This window comes from Morone saxatilis, unplaced genomic scaffold, assembly GCF_004916995.1.
Source record: "Morone saxatilis isolate NCDOM2014 unplaced genomic scaffold, NCSU_SB_2.0 Contig11, whole genome shotgun sequence".
NCBI lineage: Eukaryota > Metazoa > Chordata > Actinopteri > Moronidae > Morone > Morone saxatilis.
This window is the reverse complement of record NW_023339663.1, coordinates 2,607,152-2,628,314: the sequence shown is the minus strand read 5'-3', so window position 1 is coordinate 2,628,314 and position 21,163 is coordinate 2,607,152. Positions and strand designations below refer to the sequence as shown.

The 21,163-nt window shown below is 40.5% G+C and overlaps 1 protein-coding gene across 5 annotated transcripts in view; it reads right to left on the bottom strand.

Annotated features, from left to right (window-relative positions):
- Positions 1-21,163, bottom strand: part of crtc3 (CREB regulated transcription coactivator 3) — a 33,336-nt gene that overhangs the window by 10,785 nt on the left and 1,388 nt on the right. For 4 of the 5 annotated variants that reach the window (XM_035682468.1, XM_035682469.1, XM_035682467.1 and 1 more), the window contains 5 exons: positions 18,021-18,131; positions 14,780-14,908; positions 10,280-10,341; positions 4,472-4,534; positions 1,744-1,847 (listed from right to left, as the gene is read on the bottom strand). In XM_035682468.1, the coding sequence (XP_035538361.1) occupies positions 1,744-1,847; positions 4,472-4,534; positions 10,280-10,341; positions 14,780-14,908; positions 18,021-18,131 (469 nt within the window). The remainder of the gene's footprint in view (positions 1-1,743; positions 1,848-4,471; positions 4,535-10,279; positions 10,342-14,779; positions 14,909-18,020; positions 18,132-21,163) is intronic. The other variant, XM_035682471.1, reaches the window with a different exon arrangement.

Sequence of the window (21,163 nt, the reverse complement as noted above, 5' to 3'; positions counted from 1 at the left end):
TCCACCTCTGCTACACTTCAGTATGATGCACTGCATGAGTGTTCGAGGTGATGTCTCAATACACAAGTGGATCTTAATTAGTTTCTCTAGGCGGTGTCCTGCCTTTGTTGGTGGTGCGCATGTCATACTGTGAATATTCCACCTGCTTTTTGTCTGTTAATAGATCCTGTCAGCTCTGCTCCTCGTGGTCATTCACACCCACTTCAATAAACAACACAGGTCTGGGTCACATCAGGTCAACAGCACATGCCAAATCAAGCCCAGGCAGAGATTTTAATGCATTATTTTATGTAGGGAAGTTTGTTTTCAGAGTATAAAAAGTCTAAAAATAAAAAGGAGACTGCAAAGCTACATAAGCATGTAATAATTCAAATGGCATTTAACATTTAATAACAATGTCAACTCCCCAGTGACTGGTTAACCAAATGCAGCCGGACCCAAAATCAGTATAGTGAGATCTTTTTCATTCGGACAGAGGCAGCAGCTCTGTTAACAGGCAATGATAGTAATGACTCGACTCTTAAATGTTATAAAGTCAAGTCTAAAGTTTTGGAGTAAGGAAAAAATAAGTTGCTGCTAGGGTAGAACATTTTTTGAAGATCCCCTCCAGACATGTTTTATATATAAAAAATATTCTGCTTTGAAGAACAATTTGTGTCTGATGTGTTTTTTTCCACAAAAAAGTTGAACTGTTGGACACAGGATGTCTGTGACTTCTCTAAGAAGAGATTGCTTCCACTCTAGTTAACGTGATGTCACAAATCATGCTCGTTACCAAGGGGCAACCAAATGAAGCAGATATGGAAGTAGCAAAAACTGCAGTTCCTTAAACGGCCACTCGAGCCTGGCTACAGATTTTTACAGAGCATTTTTTATGCAACTCAACCCGTTTACATTATATTGTTGTTATGCATAATTAAGGGCATGGCCTCTTTGAGTGACAGGTGGATGCTGTCACAGGTGGCTGTTTTCAGTAAACAGGTTTCATTTGTCCCGCCTCAACCCCATCCACGCTCCACCTCTTTGTCCATTTGTTTGTTTGTAGCCTAGACTGCCAAGATGACCGTGGCCAGAGCCCCCACAGTGACCTATGGATGACGTCATGAAGAATATGTCCATAAGTGGCTCGTATTTGCATGTCTTAAAGTCTTCTAGTGTCAAACACTGCACATACATCAATCTGTAGTGAAGTAAAAATGTAAAACACATTTTGATTGAGTGGAAGGGAACTTTACATATTTAACCCAGCTTTTGTTTCTCCAGGCTTCTGTGAGCTTGTCGAGATGGGGATCTGAAATTACAAGATTGGCAGACGGCCAATAACAGTGATTTGAGTCACTGAAAGCCATTTGAATATAGAAAAAAAAATCCTAGAATAAGACTATGGGTGATGGGATTAGACTCAGCCTTTATTAAGAGAAAATACTCCAAAATTCTGGTATACAATTGGTTTATAAGTCTGTGCAAGCAGCTTTAAATTAGGCAGCTATGCAGCTATTGTAGTGGGAAAAATGAAACTAAAAAGAAATAGATGAAGGGTAAAAAAAAAAAACTGGGTCAAATGACGGAGCTGAGGTACAGGGCTCCGCACGCTGCCGTTGAGTTAAGGATGCATTAATCGATGAAGGAAACGTTTTAAACAGTCGAGCAGACGCACAAATAAAGAAACTGCTCTGAAAGTGAGCATCTTGTGTTCTGAGTGTGTGTGTGTGTGCGCATGTGTGCGTGCGTTGTTACTCTCACCATTGCGCTGGGGGGGGCCTCGACCCATCTGCTGGTTCATGCCAAAGGGGTCCTGAGGGTTTGGGTTCATAGCGCTCGTATGCAGAGCAGAGTCTGAGTTGGTTCTGTGTAGGAGGAAGAGGAGGAGGAGGAGGAAGAGCAAATTATGCAAAGTGTTCCAGCACCTTGGACAGAGGCAGAGTATTTCTGCAGGCCATAAGGTCAGTGAGTCATTCTGCTTCCTGCTCTGCCTCCACGCAAGCTGCATTCATCTGCAAGCTCACACTGACCTTACTCACAAACATCCTCACAGCGCTGGACTAAATGTTTATCGGCCTGTGATGAAAACACATTTTGGCTCCGTCATGAAATAATGATCACCTAAAAGCGCTTCATATAAACTATGCTATTTGTTATCCCTAATAATACTGATATATATCGAAGGTTCAGGAATATCAATTTCTTTTTACCTGCAATTGATTTGACAGGGATGCATTCGACACATAATTTTGCCACTAGCTGTTCAGGTAATGTCAAACGTTAAGTTTAAGTTTAAGCCTTTCACAGCTACAAAAATGATTTGATTTGAAATTAGTTTCTTCTTCTTGTATACATCTAATATGTGTAAGAAATTCACTTACACATTCTCACGTGTACCAAGCTCTGCAGCGCACACACATGCCTGGGCAACACCACACAAACCTGAGTCCTACATCACTCTGGCTGCAAGCTTTCTCTTGTGCTATCCATTAAGCCTCAATGGCTTCTTTCATGCGTCATTCCTACTTTCCTTCTAGTACATTGTAGCAAATTGTAGTCATCATACTTAGATTTGAACCATCGGTCTTTATTTTTAAGCTGTCAGGTTAGTTCTCCTGGTCTAGAAAAACAAAATCACTCAAATAGCACCTCAAGATCAGATTTTTAAGCCTTTTATAGGTTTACATGATTTAATTTAATTTGTTTTGTTAACCATTTAGTTGTCCTATGTAAAAGTAACTGATTAATTATGTCACGTAAAGAGGAAATATGTAAATAAACACACATAAAGATCATCAGAAGGATCACCAGCCAGATTATATGTATTTCTAAAGTAGCAACACAGTATGTAAGGAAAATGAAATATTCCAATGATGGAAAACTCATTGTATATAATGGTAAAGACTTCCAGTAAAGTCACAACAACAAGGTCACCATTTCATTATACTAAGGCAACCATTATGAGTTGTATAGTGTATTTTCTTATATTAATGCCTCAATTAGTCATCTTTAAAGAATACTGACATTTTGGGAAATTTGCAATCTTAAAAGAGAGTTAAAGGTCCAGTGTGTAACATTTATGAGGATCTATTGGCACAAATGGAATATAATACTTATAGATCGGTTTTAATTAGTATATAATTGCCTGAAAATAAGATAAGAAGTGTTGCGTTATCGCTACCTTCGAATGAGCCGTGTTTATCTACAGAAAAGGGTCCTCTTCTACAGAAGCCACCATGTTGAATCGTCATGTTTCTACAGAAGCCCAGAACAGACAAACCAAACACTGGCTCTAGATAGGGCCTTTCACATGTTTTCCCCCATTTTTGCAGCCACCTTATTTTCTCCTACATGCTTGGTTGGGTGAAGGGGTTTCAGTTGGTTGCAATCTGCAATCTCACCGCCAGATGCCATCAAGTCCGACACACTGGTCCTTTAAGTTAGATCAATTTTATTTTCATCTTTGTGTTTTACTATGATATGTTTTCACCAAGCTTAACATGTTGTTAGGGCATCAACTCTTAAAAAGGTTTGGTAGCAAAAAAATGTTAAGTACCGAATGTTGGCATTGAATGCTTCATCAGCTTCATAGTTGTTTACCTTCTCCTAAATCATCTTATCTTAAGTTTTTATCAAGCTGTTTAGGCAATATTTAGAATTGTGGCAAAATGTTCATATTTCTTAAATGTTCTCAAACATTTCTCGGATGTACTGGTGTCTACCAGCATCGAGCAAAGCTAGGATAAACATGTCACAGATTTTCAAATTTTTATAAATTTTCTCATTGAACTCTTGGTAAGACAGCAAATAAGCAAATTCCCCAATATCTCAAATTACTCAAGTAAATAAGTACAGTTGCTATTTTAAAATGTTCAAAACAAAGCAAAAATATATGTACATATTGAATAGTTAAGTTTGGGAATGTAATCACAACTCCTCTCTGTGCTGGTCTCACAGCACTGCCCCTGTACGGTCAACTCAAAATGGATTTGCTCTGAATGCAGAAAACTTTGACTCACAAAGAGTTCAGCTTTGAAAACAATACTTTACACAACACTTGGAGAAGAATGTAAAAAGGCTGAAAATAAGAAAATGTGAATAGGGAGCCTTGATATTAGACTGTGAAGGAGCCGTGAGCCCTAAAGCTGGGTTAGTAAGAGAGAAGAACTATTGATTAATGTGTCAGAAATTCCAAACTGGAAGGATGAGTGGAAAACTACAAGGAGAAAAATAAAGAATTAATCAAACATAACAGTCTGTAGCTGAGATTGTGTGGCCCTCTATCTCAGTGCTTCAAAGGAAGAAAGGAGGGGATTATTGAGATGTAACAAATCAGGCGGAGATTTACAAAGGATAGAAACCAGGACGCAATGTAGTCAAGAGAGATTGCAAAAAGACAAAGAACAGAATTGTTGGGCTCTGTGAGAGCAAGGGATAAAGCGGTAAAGACAGACTGAGGGAAAGGGGTGGGGGGAGGGTCAAGGGTCACCTGTTGAGTTGTGATATTAATCTAAACCCAGGCCGTTTTTCCTCAGTCCATGGCTGCTGTTCCCTTCAAAGAGAGACAGAGGAAAAGAATGACAGACAAATTTACTGTGTGAAAGAAGAGACCCCTGGATCCTGCCTTAGAGTTTGTGAAAAAGAGAAGGTATCTTGGTAAAAAAATATGACATGTCCGTGTTGGTGCATGTGTGGAAAGAAGAAAGACCCTGGAAAATATTCAGATACAGCACAATACCATTGTATGTTTGAGGAAAATGGAAAGACAGAATAAATTAAAGCGGAGTGAAGACAGATGAGACGGAAAAAATTAAGACAAACAAAGACAGGAGAGCTAACGAGCAGAATGACTGCAAGTCAGGTTTATAAACCTGCAGCTGAGGAGCGGTTACGAGCTGTTCTCCCATATCTAGTGGAGAGAGAAAATTGGTGCAACACAACCAGTTCTCTGGGGAATGGCTGGCCAGAGAGAGAAACGACGTAAACAACTTGATCTGAAGGGTCATTGTCAAAGCCTGCAACGGTGGAGTGGGAACAGTGACTAAGTGGATTTTTCTGAAGCGCTCAGCAAAAAGGGGTCCTGACTCTTCCTTAGGCTGAAAGTACACAGAAGTAACTGTGGCTTCTTTTAACTGATACAACTTGTCTTCTAAAAATACAAATGGTTCATAAAAGAAGTCAAATATCCTAGACCACCTTTGTTTTTAGCAAAGACTGTCAACTGTATTGTTTTTACTAAACATTTACATTGTGGTTTCTTCGTCCAAAAAGTTCTATGGCACTTAATAATTTCAGTTTATTACAACTTGGGGTTCATTTCTTTTGGTTTGGATAACATTGTACTCAAAACAATAGCTGAGAGCTGGGAACACAGTGACATCTCTAGAATGAAGTCAGATGGGTCAACAACAAGAGGTCAGATGATCAGACAGCTTGTACAAAAGCCAAAAGCTTAGCCAGATTATCTAAACTACTTGATAAGGAGGTAAAAAATAAATTTAGTGCATGTTTTTCTTGTCTTGACATTATTTTTGTGATGTTACTGTATTCCCGGATCTCAGCAATTAACTTGGTGAGTACAATGTTATTATGACTGATAGGAATGTTGTACAACAGGGCTGGTTAAACAGCTGGAGCTAAAATTAGTCATTTCCTCGTGCACTCTGTGAATTTGAGTTTGTATCACCTTCTCACTTACATTATGTGAATGCATAGGTTAGAGGAGTTTATAAAAGCCGAGATCTCAGTGTTTTCCAGGAGGCACAGCAAGCTCTTCATCATGTAACTGGTGTCTGTGTTGGAAGCTGCCTCTTCTTGTTTTGGGTTTTGTTATGAAATCATCGCATCATGGTCAAAAGATAAGGTGGTGCTCATTTTTCTTCCAGGAAGATTCAACTCGACATCTGCAGCAGAGGTGCTCCTCACACGCCCCCTTTGAAACCTTCGAACCTTTTGTATAACCTAAGACATGCTGGTTAGTCACACTAAAAACAAGGCTTTAACAAACATGATGCAACATTAAAGCCTGTAGGTCCACAGTAATACTGCAGGGGGGGCAGATCTGATATGGCAGTGTCCTTTTACTCAGACAGTTGATGAGCAGAACAAAAGAAGACAAACCACAAAACTTCCACGTGTCACATCACATGGTTTAGCCACTATGCTTGTCATTGTAAGGTGTAACGGCCTATACTTATATTTAGATAGATGATGTAGCCTTTGGAATGCAGATGAGCTATGGCACTCCACCCATCCAGCAACAAATATCTGTCTGACACAGACATGTAGATTTTGTTTTCATGCTGGATTTACAGAAAAGTGTAACTGTTGAATTAAACACATTAAACTGCTTTAGGGTATTAGCAAACAAGCATATAGTATATGTCTAGTAACAAGGCTGCGATACTCCAATTAGCCAAAGAAGTGCAGTGTTAAAGATGAAACACAGTTAATAGGTCAACTGGGGTAAACCAGCCGAATATTATGCAAGAATAATCATGTGTAGCTTTGTATGTCTGATGCTAACCAAAGCTGTTGATCAACAGTCTGGAGCCTGAGTTGTAAGTCGTGATGTAATTTTAGGGTGAGAGAGAAGTTGGTGTTTACGAGCAGAAGCACTTTTCTAATAGGAGTGCAGTAATCAGACCACCTAGATGGAGGATAAAAGCCCTCGGGAGTCATCACACCCAGTCTTGCAAAGAGGACATTTTAAGATCTCTCCTCTGGAAGGCCTTTCTACTGAGAAATCTACAGGGAGCTTGGTCTGAGATTTCATCCCGAGAGAGGCTGGTACAGGAATAGCAGATCCAAAGATGGGTGAATGGAAGAGGAGGAGGGCGTGGGACTGGATCAAGGCTCTGACCCTGAAACAGATGGCCTCTGAAGGGACGCATCCAGGGCTCAGTACTCAGGTCTGATGCCTTCGGACCCCAAGAAGCAAATTCCCTATAAGAAATCCTCTTCCCAAACACCAGCGTACACTCATATTCTTTGAGACAGCACATTTCCAAACAAGCACTGTACTTCAGTAAACTCTATAGGACAGATGGTGGATATAAAAAACCATGTCCCCACTCACTACAGATGGACAAAGTTGGGAAATCACTACTTGAAAAAAAAAAAGAAGCCTCACCAAATCCAGAGAGATGATAAAATCTGTTGGCCAGACTGCTGGTCACGGAGCGGTTAAAGGCTATGTGAACAGCTCTGTTCCCCAGCATTTCTGTCATGCCGGACGATCCCTTAGCACTGGCCCACTGCCTCAGTCTTGATCTAAAAGAGGCTGGGAAGCTTGGCATGAGGCATCTTAATACAAACATGCAGCAGTTAAAAAACAATGTTATTGCAACCTGAAACTAATGGTGCTTTTCACAATATGCATGCTCACTGAACATCTACCTCTGGCCCCGTGTTCTCAATCGTCAGTGCAAGAGGCTGGGTGTACAGCAGATAGCTGATCACTGTTGTGGTAGTTAAAGCACTGAAACAGTTAAAGAGCTCTGTGACTCTTCTCCAGAGCTGACTGGCGGTAACGCAGTGCAGATGTGGTTGGCGTTGTAAACACTTACCGCCCCACTCTCCCCTGAGACGGACAAGCAGGGAATCTGCATCTCACAGCAACAACACAAGAGCCTAAGACCATTACCATGGATGGATATTAAGTTAAGGAACTGATCTGTTCTCTGGACAAGAGTAAAAAGGTTTTAATTTTTTATTTTTTATTTTTTTTTTATTTAAGAGTATATCAACATCCGTCTCTTGTAAAAGAGTGTAACAAAGTATCATTTTCTTCAATGACATTTCCCAAAAGGCTACTGGAAAAAGAGCCTCTCTAATCTGGCTAGACTTCAGTCCAGACTCCGATTTCTCCCCTCCTACAATTTGTTATGTCTTTACTTAGTACATAACTTGCTTTTACACAATCAGTGTTCTGTTTGTTTATTCATTCTGATCAATAGACAGCTATTGGAAATGAATCATGATACAAATAGCAAAATTACCAGGTTGCATTGGAAACATCTCTCTTGGACATGACCCTGACAAGTTGTGTAATTTTACTCCTGGGTCCAAGAACTTAATAAAATGTTACATGATAATTCACAATTAGTGTTAACAACTGAAAATTACATATTTAAAAAGTTCTGCGTGAATCCAGTGGTCGACACAGGACACCTGGGAATTATTGCCAACCTATATTGCAAGCTAAAGTTGCATGAGAATATGCACACACATCCTATTTTGGAAGCAGAATGATGGTGCTGCTATGGTAGGGTAACGCAGCATTGTCCAGTTCTTTAAGTTCCTGGATTGTATTTCTATGTGACCTTTCACTTCAAATGTTCTACGATGTTTTCTACAACTGGTTGTTAAAAATGTTCTTGTCTCGTCTCTAAGGACTTTCTGGTCTGATTTTCAGCAGATGAAAATGCATGCATCTCAAGTTACACCTCAATTAAATTATGTCTAACTACGTATATGTAACATTCTCCAGCTTCTTTTTTTCATTCTACTCTTTCACATGCCCTGAAAAACCAGTCTGTAAATCAACCATGGATCATAAACGTCTAATTCCCTCATAGCATGCTGCCAGATGCCGATAGGCAAAGTTTCAGGGTTTACTAGCCAGCTTTTTTACATAGCAGGAGCACAGTGAGCTAATAGAAATAAGAACAAGTTGCCAGGAGCACCAATGTTTGTCTTGGCTGAAACTTGAAAAAAAAAAAAGAAAAAGATGCAAACCACATATGCATGAAAGATCTAGATAAAATCAGAACATTGTTTTGTTAGTAAGCTGGTTGCTCTAACTAAACAATGGTGAGTATAGTCAAAACTAAAAAACAACCCAAAAGACAATTAAATTGAAACTTGTGTGAAACTCTCTTATGATAAGTAGATATGTGGACAATAAGCAGATGGATTTGGGTGTTTTAGCTTTAGACCCTTGTCTGTTTTCGACACAGTCAGTTGTGCCAGTACGAAGGGGAAACTTCTATATCTCTGCCTGTCACAGTGAAGTGGGCCAGGATCCACTGCTGAGGGGAAATGTATCCCTGTTACACACTGTGACAACAATCTGCTGCAGGTTGGAGCAGGAGGCTAGGCTTGGCCTGCAGAGACTTGACAGAGCTGATGCCAATCACATATACAGGACGGTCGGTGGGGAATGGTAGAAGAGAAGAAGCAATCAAAGGGAGAGATGAACATGAGCAGAATTAAAGAGAGAAATGTTATGCCATCTCAAGAGCCCATGTATGACAATCAATGGAAAACAATTTGTGGTCTATCAGTTTACAGCGTATGATAAACAGATTTATGCCACAGAAAGATGCACTTCATGTAGAGTATGAATGATAGGTCTACTAGACAAGCTTGCCTGTGCTGTGTGCCTTCATGACAGAAAATGTAAGTATTTAATTCAATGAAAATGGTTGTCACATTTTTCATACTCTAACTGAAGTTCAGATGACATGATAATCTTCCATTGAGAAACACGGTCAGGAACTTAGCAGTGAGTAAAGCGAGTGTATTAACGTGAGAGCCTACATTCAGTGCTTTGTGCCACATGGCTCACACACCCACTATGAGAACACTGACGTCTTGTTGCTCCGCGAGGATGTTTGTCAGCCAACCTGTTTTGTGCTGTCAACAATGACAAGAGGGCGTGGGCCTTTTTCTCTTCTACAGTACAAGCTGTTATAGTACGCTCAACACGGAGCCTGGCAAACGTCTGTGTCACCGCCGTGGAAGAAGACGAGGCAGGGTGATTGGCAGCTCGCCAAGGCAGCATACAAAACACAAGTGTGCAGACAGAGCAAGAGTGAAAGAGAGTGAGCGGGGAGGAGCTTCGCTGAGCTTTTTTATCACACGGCCATAATTCACTCCCTTGTAAACACTGAGGAAAAGCTGTGTACCAGTACACTGACTGCTCTAGGTGGGCACAACCAGAGCTGGAAAAAGAGATCTTACAGCTCACATCAAGGCCTAGTGTAGCTTTGTTTTCCAGCAGGTCCTGCGATTGAATTTCTGCTAAGTTGGAGATTCTATACCACAGGGCAGTGTGACAACCTAAAATCCCTAAACAGTAGGGTGACTGCTGTTGGGCATGACCTTTAAAGCAAAAGGCTATCTGTCAAACACCTTTAGGTAGATGGAGCTTTCCCAGGGCTAACACAGACGCCTGACACTTGAAACATTTGTGCAGAAAAATATGAAAATTGTAAAATAATCTAGTTAGAGGAAGAAAAGAGGACAATAACCATTCATTCAGCCAGTTGCACTTCACAGATGCACTACTCACCTTCTCCAGTTGTTATCCAGAGGTGGGGACAGGTACACCGCTCCATACGGAGAGCTCTCTATGTAGGTTTTAGTTAAGGAAATTATTGGCACAAATACAGAAACAAACAGTAAGTTCATTTAATAAAGATTTCATGTGATTTCCATATTACTAGATATTACCACGTCGAAAAAAAATAGAAGACAACTAGAATACAATGCATTTTCTATGTGAATGGAAACTGAAAAGTATAAAAGCGCCCATAGTCTATTTCACCTTGACTTTCTTTTCCTCTCCAAAATGCAACAAGGATGAGTTATAACTAGCTCTAAACTCAAATGCATGGCATAAATTCTTAAGAGGATGACAGTTCAAAGAGAAAAGAAAGCATTCGTATTGTACGCACATTCTCATCAAAGTCCTGTTGTGGTGAAAGACAAGTGTGAACAATAGAGCTGCCTTTTTCAAATACTTAATGAAACAATGACAGCATTATTTGATTTACTAGTGAGTGCAGAGGCAGAGTTCCTGGCATTGTCTGTGAAAGGGCAGGACTTCAGAAGGGTGGTGTTTTGTCTTGCCAAAAGCACTCTTTTAGTGCTTGCAAGTCAAGCTCCTCTGCTCTAGAAACAATCTCCTGTCTGGGTAGTTGTGCAGAGACTGGCATTAAAAGCGTTGACTGACCAACAAAAACAAATTAAAACAGAGATTGGGAGCCGCACAAGGCCAACCACTGCTCTACACAGCATCTGTTTAGGCCTTGGACAAATTATTATCAGTAGTGAGACAGCTTTACAGAGACTGGAGCCCTGCTATCGCTCATCAACCCTCACACAAAATGTCAGATAAGACCCTGTTCAAATATACACAAATACAACTAATGCAAAGGACACTACTGTGGTTTCTTCAGATGCAGTGGAGGAAAGGGAACAATCCTGTCAAACTGGTTATTTAAACTTGTTCATGCGCTCCTACTTAACACATTTTAACAACTATAATGGTGGGGTCAACCACAAACTGTAGATGGCACGGTTAAGTTGCGTGTCCAGTGTGTGGAAACTACGCACAACTACACTACACACTAACACAAGCAGTGAATGTAAAATTGGGATACAATTTAAAAAAAAAAAAAAATCAGTTACAAACCACTTTTCCATTTTCAAAATATGGTTCTATGAATGGATAAGCCAGAGCCACAAACCACACTACACATTTTCATTTTCAAAAAGCTGCACTGCTCCCTGTCATCATCATTTAAACCACTCTCCAGAGCAGATGATGGTCCCGGTTGCAGCTGCCAGGTTCAATTAATTCTCAGTGGATTCAGTATTTTCAATACAGTGTCATATCAGACATGTGAGTTTAGGCATCAATACTAAACAATACCTTTCTTTGTGGAAGATAAACACATTTTTCTACAAGAAAATCATTTTACCATTTAACATGAGACATTTTCTGTCTTTTGTTTTGTCTAAACACAAGCAGCCCTATGAGGATTTTGCCAACATGAAACTGTCTACAATCAATCATTTAAATTATCATTCAATCAGTAAAGAGAATAATTAAAACTCTCTTGGTGATCTGTGCCACATCACAGATACATTTTGGATGAGAGCAAAAACAAAACCTACTACTAGACTGATACATTTACAGCCCTTAATGTGGTTTGACTGTTGAAAATATGAGCAATGACAGAATGATCAAATGATTTAGCGCAAGAAAGAGCAATTTGGTCTTTTCATCTAATGAAGTAAATAATAATAATAATAATAAAAAGAAACCTTTTCAGATATCATTCATTTTGTAAAAGTGGAGAAACAGAGAATGCGGTTAAGAGGTGGATATAAACCTTACTGCAAAAATAAAGCAATGAAGAAAATACATTGTTTTTACTAGGTAGCCTTCAAAGGATGTATAGTTGAAGTATTTATTTTTTGGAATGTGAATAAGGATGGATTTCTTCTTATTTCACTGTACTGTGGTGCTTAAGTTGCTGGTCATGAGAGAAGAATCCTCCTTTACACTTACAGTAGAGACATCCAGGAGAACTTGAAGGCAGGATTTGTCCGTTTTCTGTTTGTCAAGACACCATTCAGAGTTGGCCACTCCTCCCCTACTCAGCCGTTACCAAGAACACACTAGAGAGTGAATGCAGAGAGGGAGCGCCGTTACCAAGAACAAAGCAGTGAATCAGACAAATGTTATTTTGTGACTGTTTCAGAAACAAACTTATGCTTGCGCACTAAAGCACCTCCGCATAATCGGGCGGAAGGTGCACCGGCACTTTGCCAGCTTGTGGCGAGGCCGCACTGTCTGCAGTGCCTGTCTGCAGTGTGCAGCTCAGCCCCGCCCTCGGTCAAACAGACACACAGACTGCAGCTCTTTATACGTTCATACTATCGCTTTGACTGCACACTTTGTTTAATTGCTGTGTCAGTGCTGGAGAGCAGAGCGCAGGGACGGAGACAGCGATCTACTCGCTCTAAGTTTTTATAGTGTCCCGACCTTAGACACTGCCCACTCCCCGAAGGTTGACGCCCAGAAACATCCTGCACACGGCAAAATAAGAAAATACAGGCAGAGTGCAGCAGGGTCTCTCCCCTGCAGGGATTTTGTTTGCAGTCAATACACTTTTTTTTTTCTTTTTTAGGAAACCCTTCTCAGTATGCCTTTAAAAAACATCGAACTGGTTCACCCTCTCCAAATGTCAGTTGCATGTGTTTTTATTAAACTGAGGTGATTGGCTGCAACCACAACTCCATTCATCACATGGAATCTAAGCACCCTAACAAAACTGATAAAAAAGAAAATTAATAGAAAACACCATCCCACATGATCTAGAAACTACATCTCTTATGGACTTAATGGGCCTTGTTTTTGTGTTGTTTCTGTCATATTTTGCACTTTTCATTTACTATAATACCTATAAATAAAAAGCAAGACTTTTACAGGAGCGCCTCCTCCTAGGTTGTATAGGTAACAGTGTGTTCTACATTACAACACATATTCACAATAACGTGGACTATTCAAGACAAACCATTGAGCTTGCTTCTAATGCCTAAATGTATCTAAATGATACTGCTGATCATTCAGGAACCATTTGAAACAGTTAAGTATGATAAGAGATATCCTACCCTGCTTGAACTTTATTCAATTTAAACATCACCCTCAATGTAGGTTACCCCTGTCCATTGCACATACACACGTGCACACACAGACACACGCACACGTATGATATCAAATGCTCGGTTACAAGACAAACTCCTTTCCAGTTATCACACACCACAGTGACAGGTCACTGAATCATCTCCGTCCCGAGGCAGGAAATAAACAGATCCGCTTATTAAAACGCTATGAGGTGGGAGTGTGCTGATGGATCAGTGGGCTACGTGGTGTTTCATGTAAATGCAACACATTGGGTGTGAGTCCAGATCAGGAAATTTAAAGCGTCCTGTATCTCAAATGCAAACTATCTAAAGAAAATCCAATTAACTATGTATTACTTACAAAGAACGGTTCTAACACCAAATAGCTAGTTAAGTAATAATGGGTGTGAACTGAACCACTGATTTGTTGCTCTGTCTCTATTACATACTACATGAGATGCACCGATGCAAATGTGAAGAATTCTGACAAACATGTGATAGCTGACTGGTGACAATATTCATGGAGATAAGCTGTGCATTGCAAATGAGAGCAATTTATATAACACAATCTGGTTTATAAAACATACCAAGCCTGAATTATATGTCTTTTTCTGCTCTCTCTCTCAAATTCTGAAGAGACTCAGGGAAAATGGATTTTAATGGATGTAGCTGAAAGTTTAAGTGCAGACACGCACTCCTCTGTTCCTTATTCTGTGTATCATCACCATTACGACAATTCGACACCGTCTGCAGCTTCCTCATAAAAATCACATCTGCTGCTGCATTCAGCCCCAAATGCCCTGAGTGTGCATTCAAAGTATGCTGAGAATCTCCTACTGTCAATGTCCATTAGGTATAAAAGAAGCGCACAGTCTCTGCGTCACATTTCAAATTAGCATAATGACTAATTCTGTTCCTGAGGCTACAAAACAGCTGCCTACACTGGTAAGTGTCGTCACGCTTGAAACCACACCACAAACACTGCCATAAAAAAAAACAACAACAATGAAGACCAACCACCTGGAAGCCACAACACCCACTTCCACACCCACTTCCACATCACTGGTTACCCTTTGAGATATCCTACTAGGACTGTGGCGGTATGGATTTCTCTTAACACAGTGAAAAAACAACGTATCGCTGCAGTTTGCTGGTTTATCACCAATGACTAACTGGGTGTGTGTGTGTGTGTGACAGCTCTTATCTTAAACACATTGTGCAATGGAATGACATGAGAATGACTCTTCTCGTGCAAATAGATAGATAAAATTAACAAACACTTTGAATAAAACTTTGCAGTAATGAGCTCAACCCCAGGGTAGGCATCACATGACCACGACACTGCAGTGTCAATGATTGAGGCTTGAAAGGATATCTGCCGTCCATGCTTGTCGATGGGTCGTCGATGGGGAGAGTTGATGCGGTTGCGCTCCCTGTGGACCCTCTCGACCAGTCCGTGGTGGCGGGTCCCTCTGACCGAGTCCAACCCTGACTGAAAGCCACCCTGAGAAAGAGACAATCAGACACATAACTGCAGGTTTCCAGATTGGTAGAGAGGAAGAGACATCTGACAATCACTCAAATGTCATTTTAACCAAACTTCAGTTGTATCTGAATGCAGTATTTAGCAAAAACATCAATACAAATATCTTATTTGTATTCACGCCTAAACTAAAGTCACAAATAAAGTCTAACACCTCAGGCTTTTATTAACTGATGTGACATACCACAGAACTGTATTAAAACAATTACCAACTATTATACGGCCATGTGATGACTGCTAGGTTTCAAATGCTTTTTTTAGGTCATGATGACTCTTCAAACACAAAGGACGTCTGATAAACACTACAGTCACAGAAGTGCAATTAAATATAGTCTTGTTAATTTAATAATGACACACAATAGTACATGACTGCATGAAGGCGTTTAATCCAAGGATACTCCCATCACAAAATGTCATATTAGTGCACTGTAGCAATGATGAATCTTATATAAGATACTAGAATATATTACGCAAGAAAAGCAGAATAAAGAAACGATGCAACAGATTTACTTGGATTCTACACTCAAAGAGCACAGCTTCGATTTCCTGGTTTTTACTGTTAAACAAGTGTACTTTGAAGTGACTACGTGTTACTTTTCTAGCAACTTTAAATCGTCCTGTTCACACTGTCACAGACCACGTGGTTAATGATTAAATTGAATATATTCAAAAATGTCTGAGTTTGAATATATGATCCACATTTGAATGCTGGGCATGTGCACACTGCACACGAACTGCAGATGAAAGTGTTTGTGCCTACTCAGCGCTGGCTACATTAAGTGCTCTGCATTCATTTAGTTGAATTAGGGCTAACAAATGCTTATCATCAAGTGGAATCTAGAAGCCATTAAGATTGTCGAGTTTTGTTCCCAGAAGAGAAGGTGAACGGGCTCTATGAGTGAGAGGGGCTTTCTCCCTCCATGTGGGGATTGATTACTAGACCCGGCCACAGTGTTTGCAATTACTGCTCTACCTCAAAGGGCCATTCTTTTAAGTAACAAGGGCACTTTCACCTGGACCCTCTGTATCCCGGCATAGCCCACTCCTTGGAGAGCTGACACAGATACAGTGCTGCAGAGAAGCACTGTTGGATCACAAACAGCACTGCGCTGCTTAAAGGAGTGCTGAGAACTACTGCACTGATCTTTAATTCTATATCTTTTCCAGTCGGCAGCTGAATTATTTAACGCTCTCGGGAGAAGCTTGTTTGCACTTCTGAAGGTCCAGTGAAGTGTTTTGCTGTTTTTGCAGTCAGACCGGAGCAGTGGTTCCCAAACTCTGTGCAATAGCACCCTGGGGTGCCTTGAGGAAGGTCCAAGGATGTCGAACGATTTATCACATCATTGTTAATATATTGTGAAGTGGGTGACATAATATTTATAGGTGTATTTCATTAGTGTCTAATCAACTGAATATAAGAACCGTTGTGTTCTCACCACCTTCAAATGAGCCATTTTTATGTACCGAGGGTTCGGGTCCTTGTCTACGGAGGCCACTTTGTTGAACCACCATGTTTCTACAGTAGCCCGGATGGACAAACAAAGCACTGGCTCTAGACTTTTTGTGTTTTTCGTTGGGTTTTGTAGCCACCGTAGTTTCTCATACGCACTTACAGCGGGGCTAAATCCTACACATTGGTCCTTTAACAGTGACAGCAGGGAGACACAGGGAAGTAATTCATTATTTTTTGCAACATTCAACACATCAAATCAGAAGAAAAAGGCCATAACGATCAAAATCACTGTAATAAAACACGTTTAATATGCAGTTATGCCACCGATAATGACACGAAAACTCACGGGCGCCGGTTGCCACGGCGACGAAGCACAGTTTTCGGCGGAGTGGCAGCGATGGGAAGATTTGACATGCTGAACAGAGCTCAAAGAAATGCTGATACATCTCAGCACAACACAGTCTGAGAAAACTAAAATCAGAACTCACAACTAACTGACGGATCAACAGACAGAGTTGTCTGCTTGTGGGAGACGGATATCCTTTATTCAGTGCGCCACCGTGGATTCCCAACATCATACGTGTGTGATGTGGCTTTATTAGAAAAGAAAAAGACGAGTTGTGTTTTGTCTCCCCACAGCAGAGAGTGTGCACATGTCCTTTAAAATGCCTGCAACCTTTTCTTGTTTTGTTTGTTTGTTTGTCCTCGTACAGCTTAAAAATCAGCTCATTTAAAGTTTTAACAAAAATTAAAAATAAATTTTACATAGCCAACATATTAGTGTATTTAATTGTATTCATTTTTCATTTTAAATTAAATATTTATACGTATATCTGCAGAGCACCTGCTGGCTTTTATTCTGAGTTTTGAATTTTAATAGAACAGTTTAATGTTCAATGCACTATTAATATTAAATTAAACATTTTTAAACCGATAAGCATCTATATATGCATGTTATATTGGGGTTGGCTGGCTTGACAGGACATTTCCTTCTAAGGTTTGGGAACCACTGGACTCGACAACATTGGAACTGAGGGTTATTGTGGTCCGGCCTTGAAAACCCCGACAGAGAACAACACCTTGAACTTGGTAGATCCCAAGGTAAGCAGGGTTTCAAAGACAACATTCATGTTTCGTTTCACACTGAACATCCTTTTTTCCTTAAATTTGAGCACATTCACACAAAATGCACTGATTGACAGCACCAGTGCGTTTACAAGGGAAAGCCGCCTCCTCATTTATTTAAATCGCACTGCTGTGTTGGCACAGCTCTGGTGCTGATGCAGAGGGCTCAATCAAAAAAAAACATCCAGCCAACAAAGTTTAACCTGGCTCAACTTGGGCCACACTGCGTTGCAATTCACAGACGCAGAGACGCATCCATGTGAGGTGAAAATGTTCCAAACACACCTTAAGAAACCATTAACACCGGGTGGACGCAATAAACCTGGAATACATCACTACAGATAAACTGGTATTCAAGACAGAGATTCAAAACTTCACTTCATTGAAATTGTAACTCGTCTCGGACTAGGTTTCAACAATGGTCAGCAATCCAACACTCTCAGAGACGTGTTCGTGGTTTGTGGCGGTGCTGTATGTTTTGATCGAGGGCCCCACCTGAAATTCAACGCTGGCGTTGCCGATCTGATTGACGTTCGGCAGAGAGCCTCCATAGTACGGCGCCCGAGACTGAGACAAACGAAGCTGCTGGATCTTCTGAAACTGCACCTGTCAGTCAAGAAGGGGACAAAAACACAGCTGTCAGATGTTATGAGCTCTGGACACGAAGCCTTTGTGTTTAAAGAACATCTTTAAACAGCTTCAGGATGAAAATGACAACTGGTGCCGATTTTCTTTCTCACCATTATCATCATTTATATGAGACACCGACCCAGATATCAGCTCTGTTTCCTGTGTCAATCACAACATTGCACCAGTAAATGCCTAAAATCTCACTTTCAGGTCTCTTAAAACTGAATGAAACAACTGTCACACATTACAGCTTCCCATTGATCGTTTTTTTTGCGATCTGTGAGCAGAAAGCATTCATCTCGATCTCCCAATCTCATATGTTTACTGAATATTGGCTGTTAATGATCAGTGGATGATCGGTTTCTGCATCCCTACCAGCAACCCAATTAAATCAAATGCTCTTGGAGCACAGGAGAATTGTACGTGTGCATCCAAGATGATAAAAACGCAGCAATGTTTGCAATTTATGGGACAATGGGACACATTCTAGGAAAACGGGAAGCTTGGCCTCCAAACCAGCACCCTACCAAGAGATGCCACAACGAATACCTCGCAGGAAACAGAAGGCAGCTTGTTCTGCCAAGGTAAGTTAAACAGAGCCAATCATCAACTGTGAACACGGATAGGCAAATCACAAGACTGCCGAAAGGGCAAAATTTGAATCTCAAAGACTGACCTTATTTGATTTTATCAACAGATTTACAGACAGAGACCTCTCAGAGAGATTGTTAACATGACAAGATATTAGAGATGGACACCTGATTTAGAGGAGGCACATTTTACACCTTCAAATATACATGTAACATATAGTAGGAACCCAAACTGTGACTTTAATTATGAGTTAACTGCGGCCAATGACTGCCCCACCAGTAACACTCAAATAGGACACATTTAAAATATCTAAAAATATATATTCTTAAATAAATCTCCATTAAACCTCTTACTCCAGTGTTGGCATTAGCTGTTACATAACATCACACATGCAGACTTTACACATACATAGTTCATAGCGATGCCGACTTTCTGCCACACACCAGCCGAGAGAGTTCGAGCGCTCAGACGCGGAGCAGTTCCTCAGAGCCCCTCGGGAGCTTTATATTCTGTCCTTCGGCCACTAATTCCAGCTGTTTGTTGGCAGTGTGACTTGTGCCTCCGCCTCGCTGACTGGGCTTTTCTGTCTCACAGGGGTCACCGACAGTTCATACCTAATGGCAAACTTCATTCAGTGTCGCCTCAAAACCACATCCTCTTCGAGTGGCCATTCAGGACTCTGCCTCTCGTTGAAAGAGCACATTGTGAACCAACGGTATGAGAATAACGTGAAAAGGTCTTTTATATGCATCGTCTATGGGGGTCAGTATTTTTATTTCGGGGATGTTTCTTGGTGTTTATAGTTTAAATGATCATGAGATGAAATAAAAGCGTGTGACCGAAATTCAGGGAGTGGCTACAGACAAATATCCACATATATTTGCCCGTGAACGCTCTGAGTGAACGGCAAGTGGAGACGTGAGGAAGTGTGTTGAATGAGTGGGGACAGAAAACCCTGCTGGTCTGACGCAGTAATTTAAAGTCTGACTGAGGATCAGTGCAGTTAAAAACCACACTAATGTTCATCTATACTTAGAAACCTCACCCTCACCATCTCTATTAGGTGCTATTATTTTTGTAATCCTAATTTAACCTCACCCCTCACGATGCTACGGCTGCAACTGATGATTGTTTTCATTATCGATCAATCTGCAGATCATTTTTTGGATTATCCATCATCCAAATTCCAAAGTTCGTGTCTTGTTTTGTCAGACCAACAGTTCAAAACCCAGAAGAGATTAAATTTACAATGTATGACAAAAAAAAGCGGACGTACAGTTACAGTTGAGAAGCTTTTGAGAAGCCGGAGACAGATTTTTGAACCAGTTTGGCCTGAAAAATGGCGAAAAATTGTATTTTTTTAGCGCTTTCTGGATTCAAAAAGAATAAAAAAAACACTGTTACTGTAAAGTAAAGCACATCTGAAGACTCTGGGAACTTTTTCATTGTTTGACATTTTAAAGCCTTAACAAATAATTGGTAAAGGAAAAAAAAAGGGAATAAAATCACCAGATTAATCACTACATTGACAGTAATTGTTAGCTATTTAGAAACAACTCTAAAAAGGTGAGACAATGCCGATGCTTCAGGCTTAAAGCCTCCTGCCACTCCTCGTTCCCACAGTTTGAGCTCCACTGTGCACAATGATGGATGTACACATTCATATTCAAAGATTTTAATAAGGTAGGAGTAGAAGATGCCTTTTAAAGGATCTTAATGTGGAAATTATACTTTCTTTTGCAGAAAAAAACAATACTGTTCCAAGCAGACTATTTGTAAATGCCCTAATACATGTCTGGAGGCGATCTTTGAGTCTGAAATCCAACTTTAGTGAGGTGAATGTTACATTAAACTGGAAATGTAAGGTTAACTGTTTACTGTTAAATCATTACGCCCTGAACATGTTCTAAAAATATAACTGCAGGTCTACAAAAAGGGACACAGGAGCACCTAGAGGACAGAAATACGCCTGATACAAATATGAGAGTATTGTGTCCACAGTGCCCAGGGTTCAGGGTTCAGGGTTCAGGGTTCAGATCAGGTTTGAACCCGTGGGAATTGATTACATTCAACAGAATAACAAGGTGCAAACACAGCAGGGGGGTCTGGAGACATCTTCAAACAGGCAGCACTGCTTCCTCTGGATGAGTGCAGCAGGAGGAACTTTTGGCGGGTGGTGCAGATGTAGAAGAGACACATTCCCATTTCCTGTTTCACTGCCGGTCGCAACCAAAAATAAATAAATAAATAAAAAAAACAGAAGAAAAAGAGGAGGTGTTGTACGGTTTATGTAAATCACTGCACCCCGCGAACGGCCGGTGTTGCAACCTTCGTTTCTTTACTTGTTTTTGTTTGTTTTAAATACAGTTGTGCAACCGCTGAATGAATGCATGAAGAAAAAGAAACAAAAGAAACAA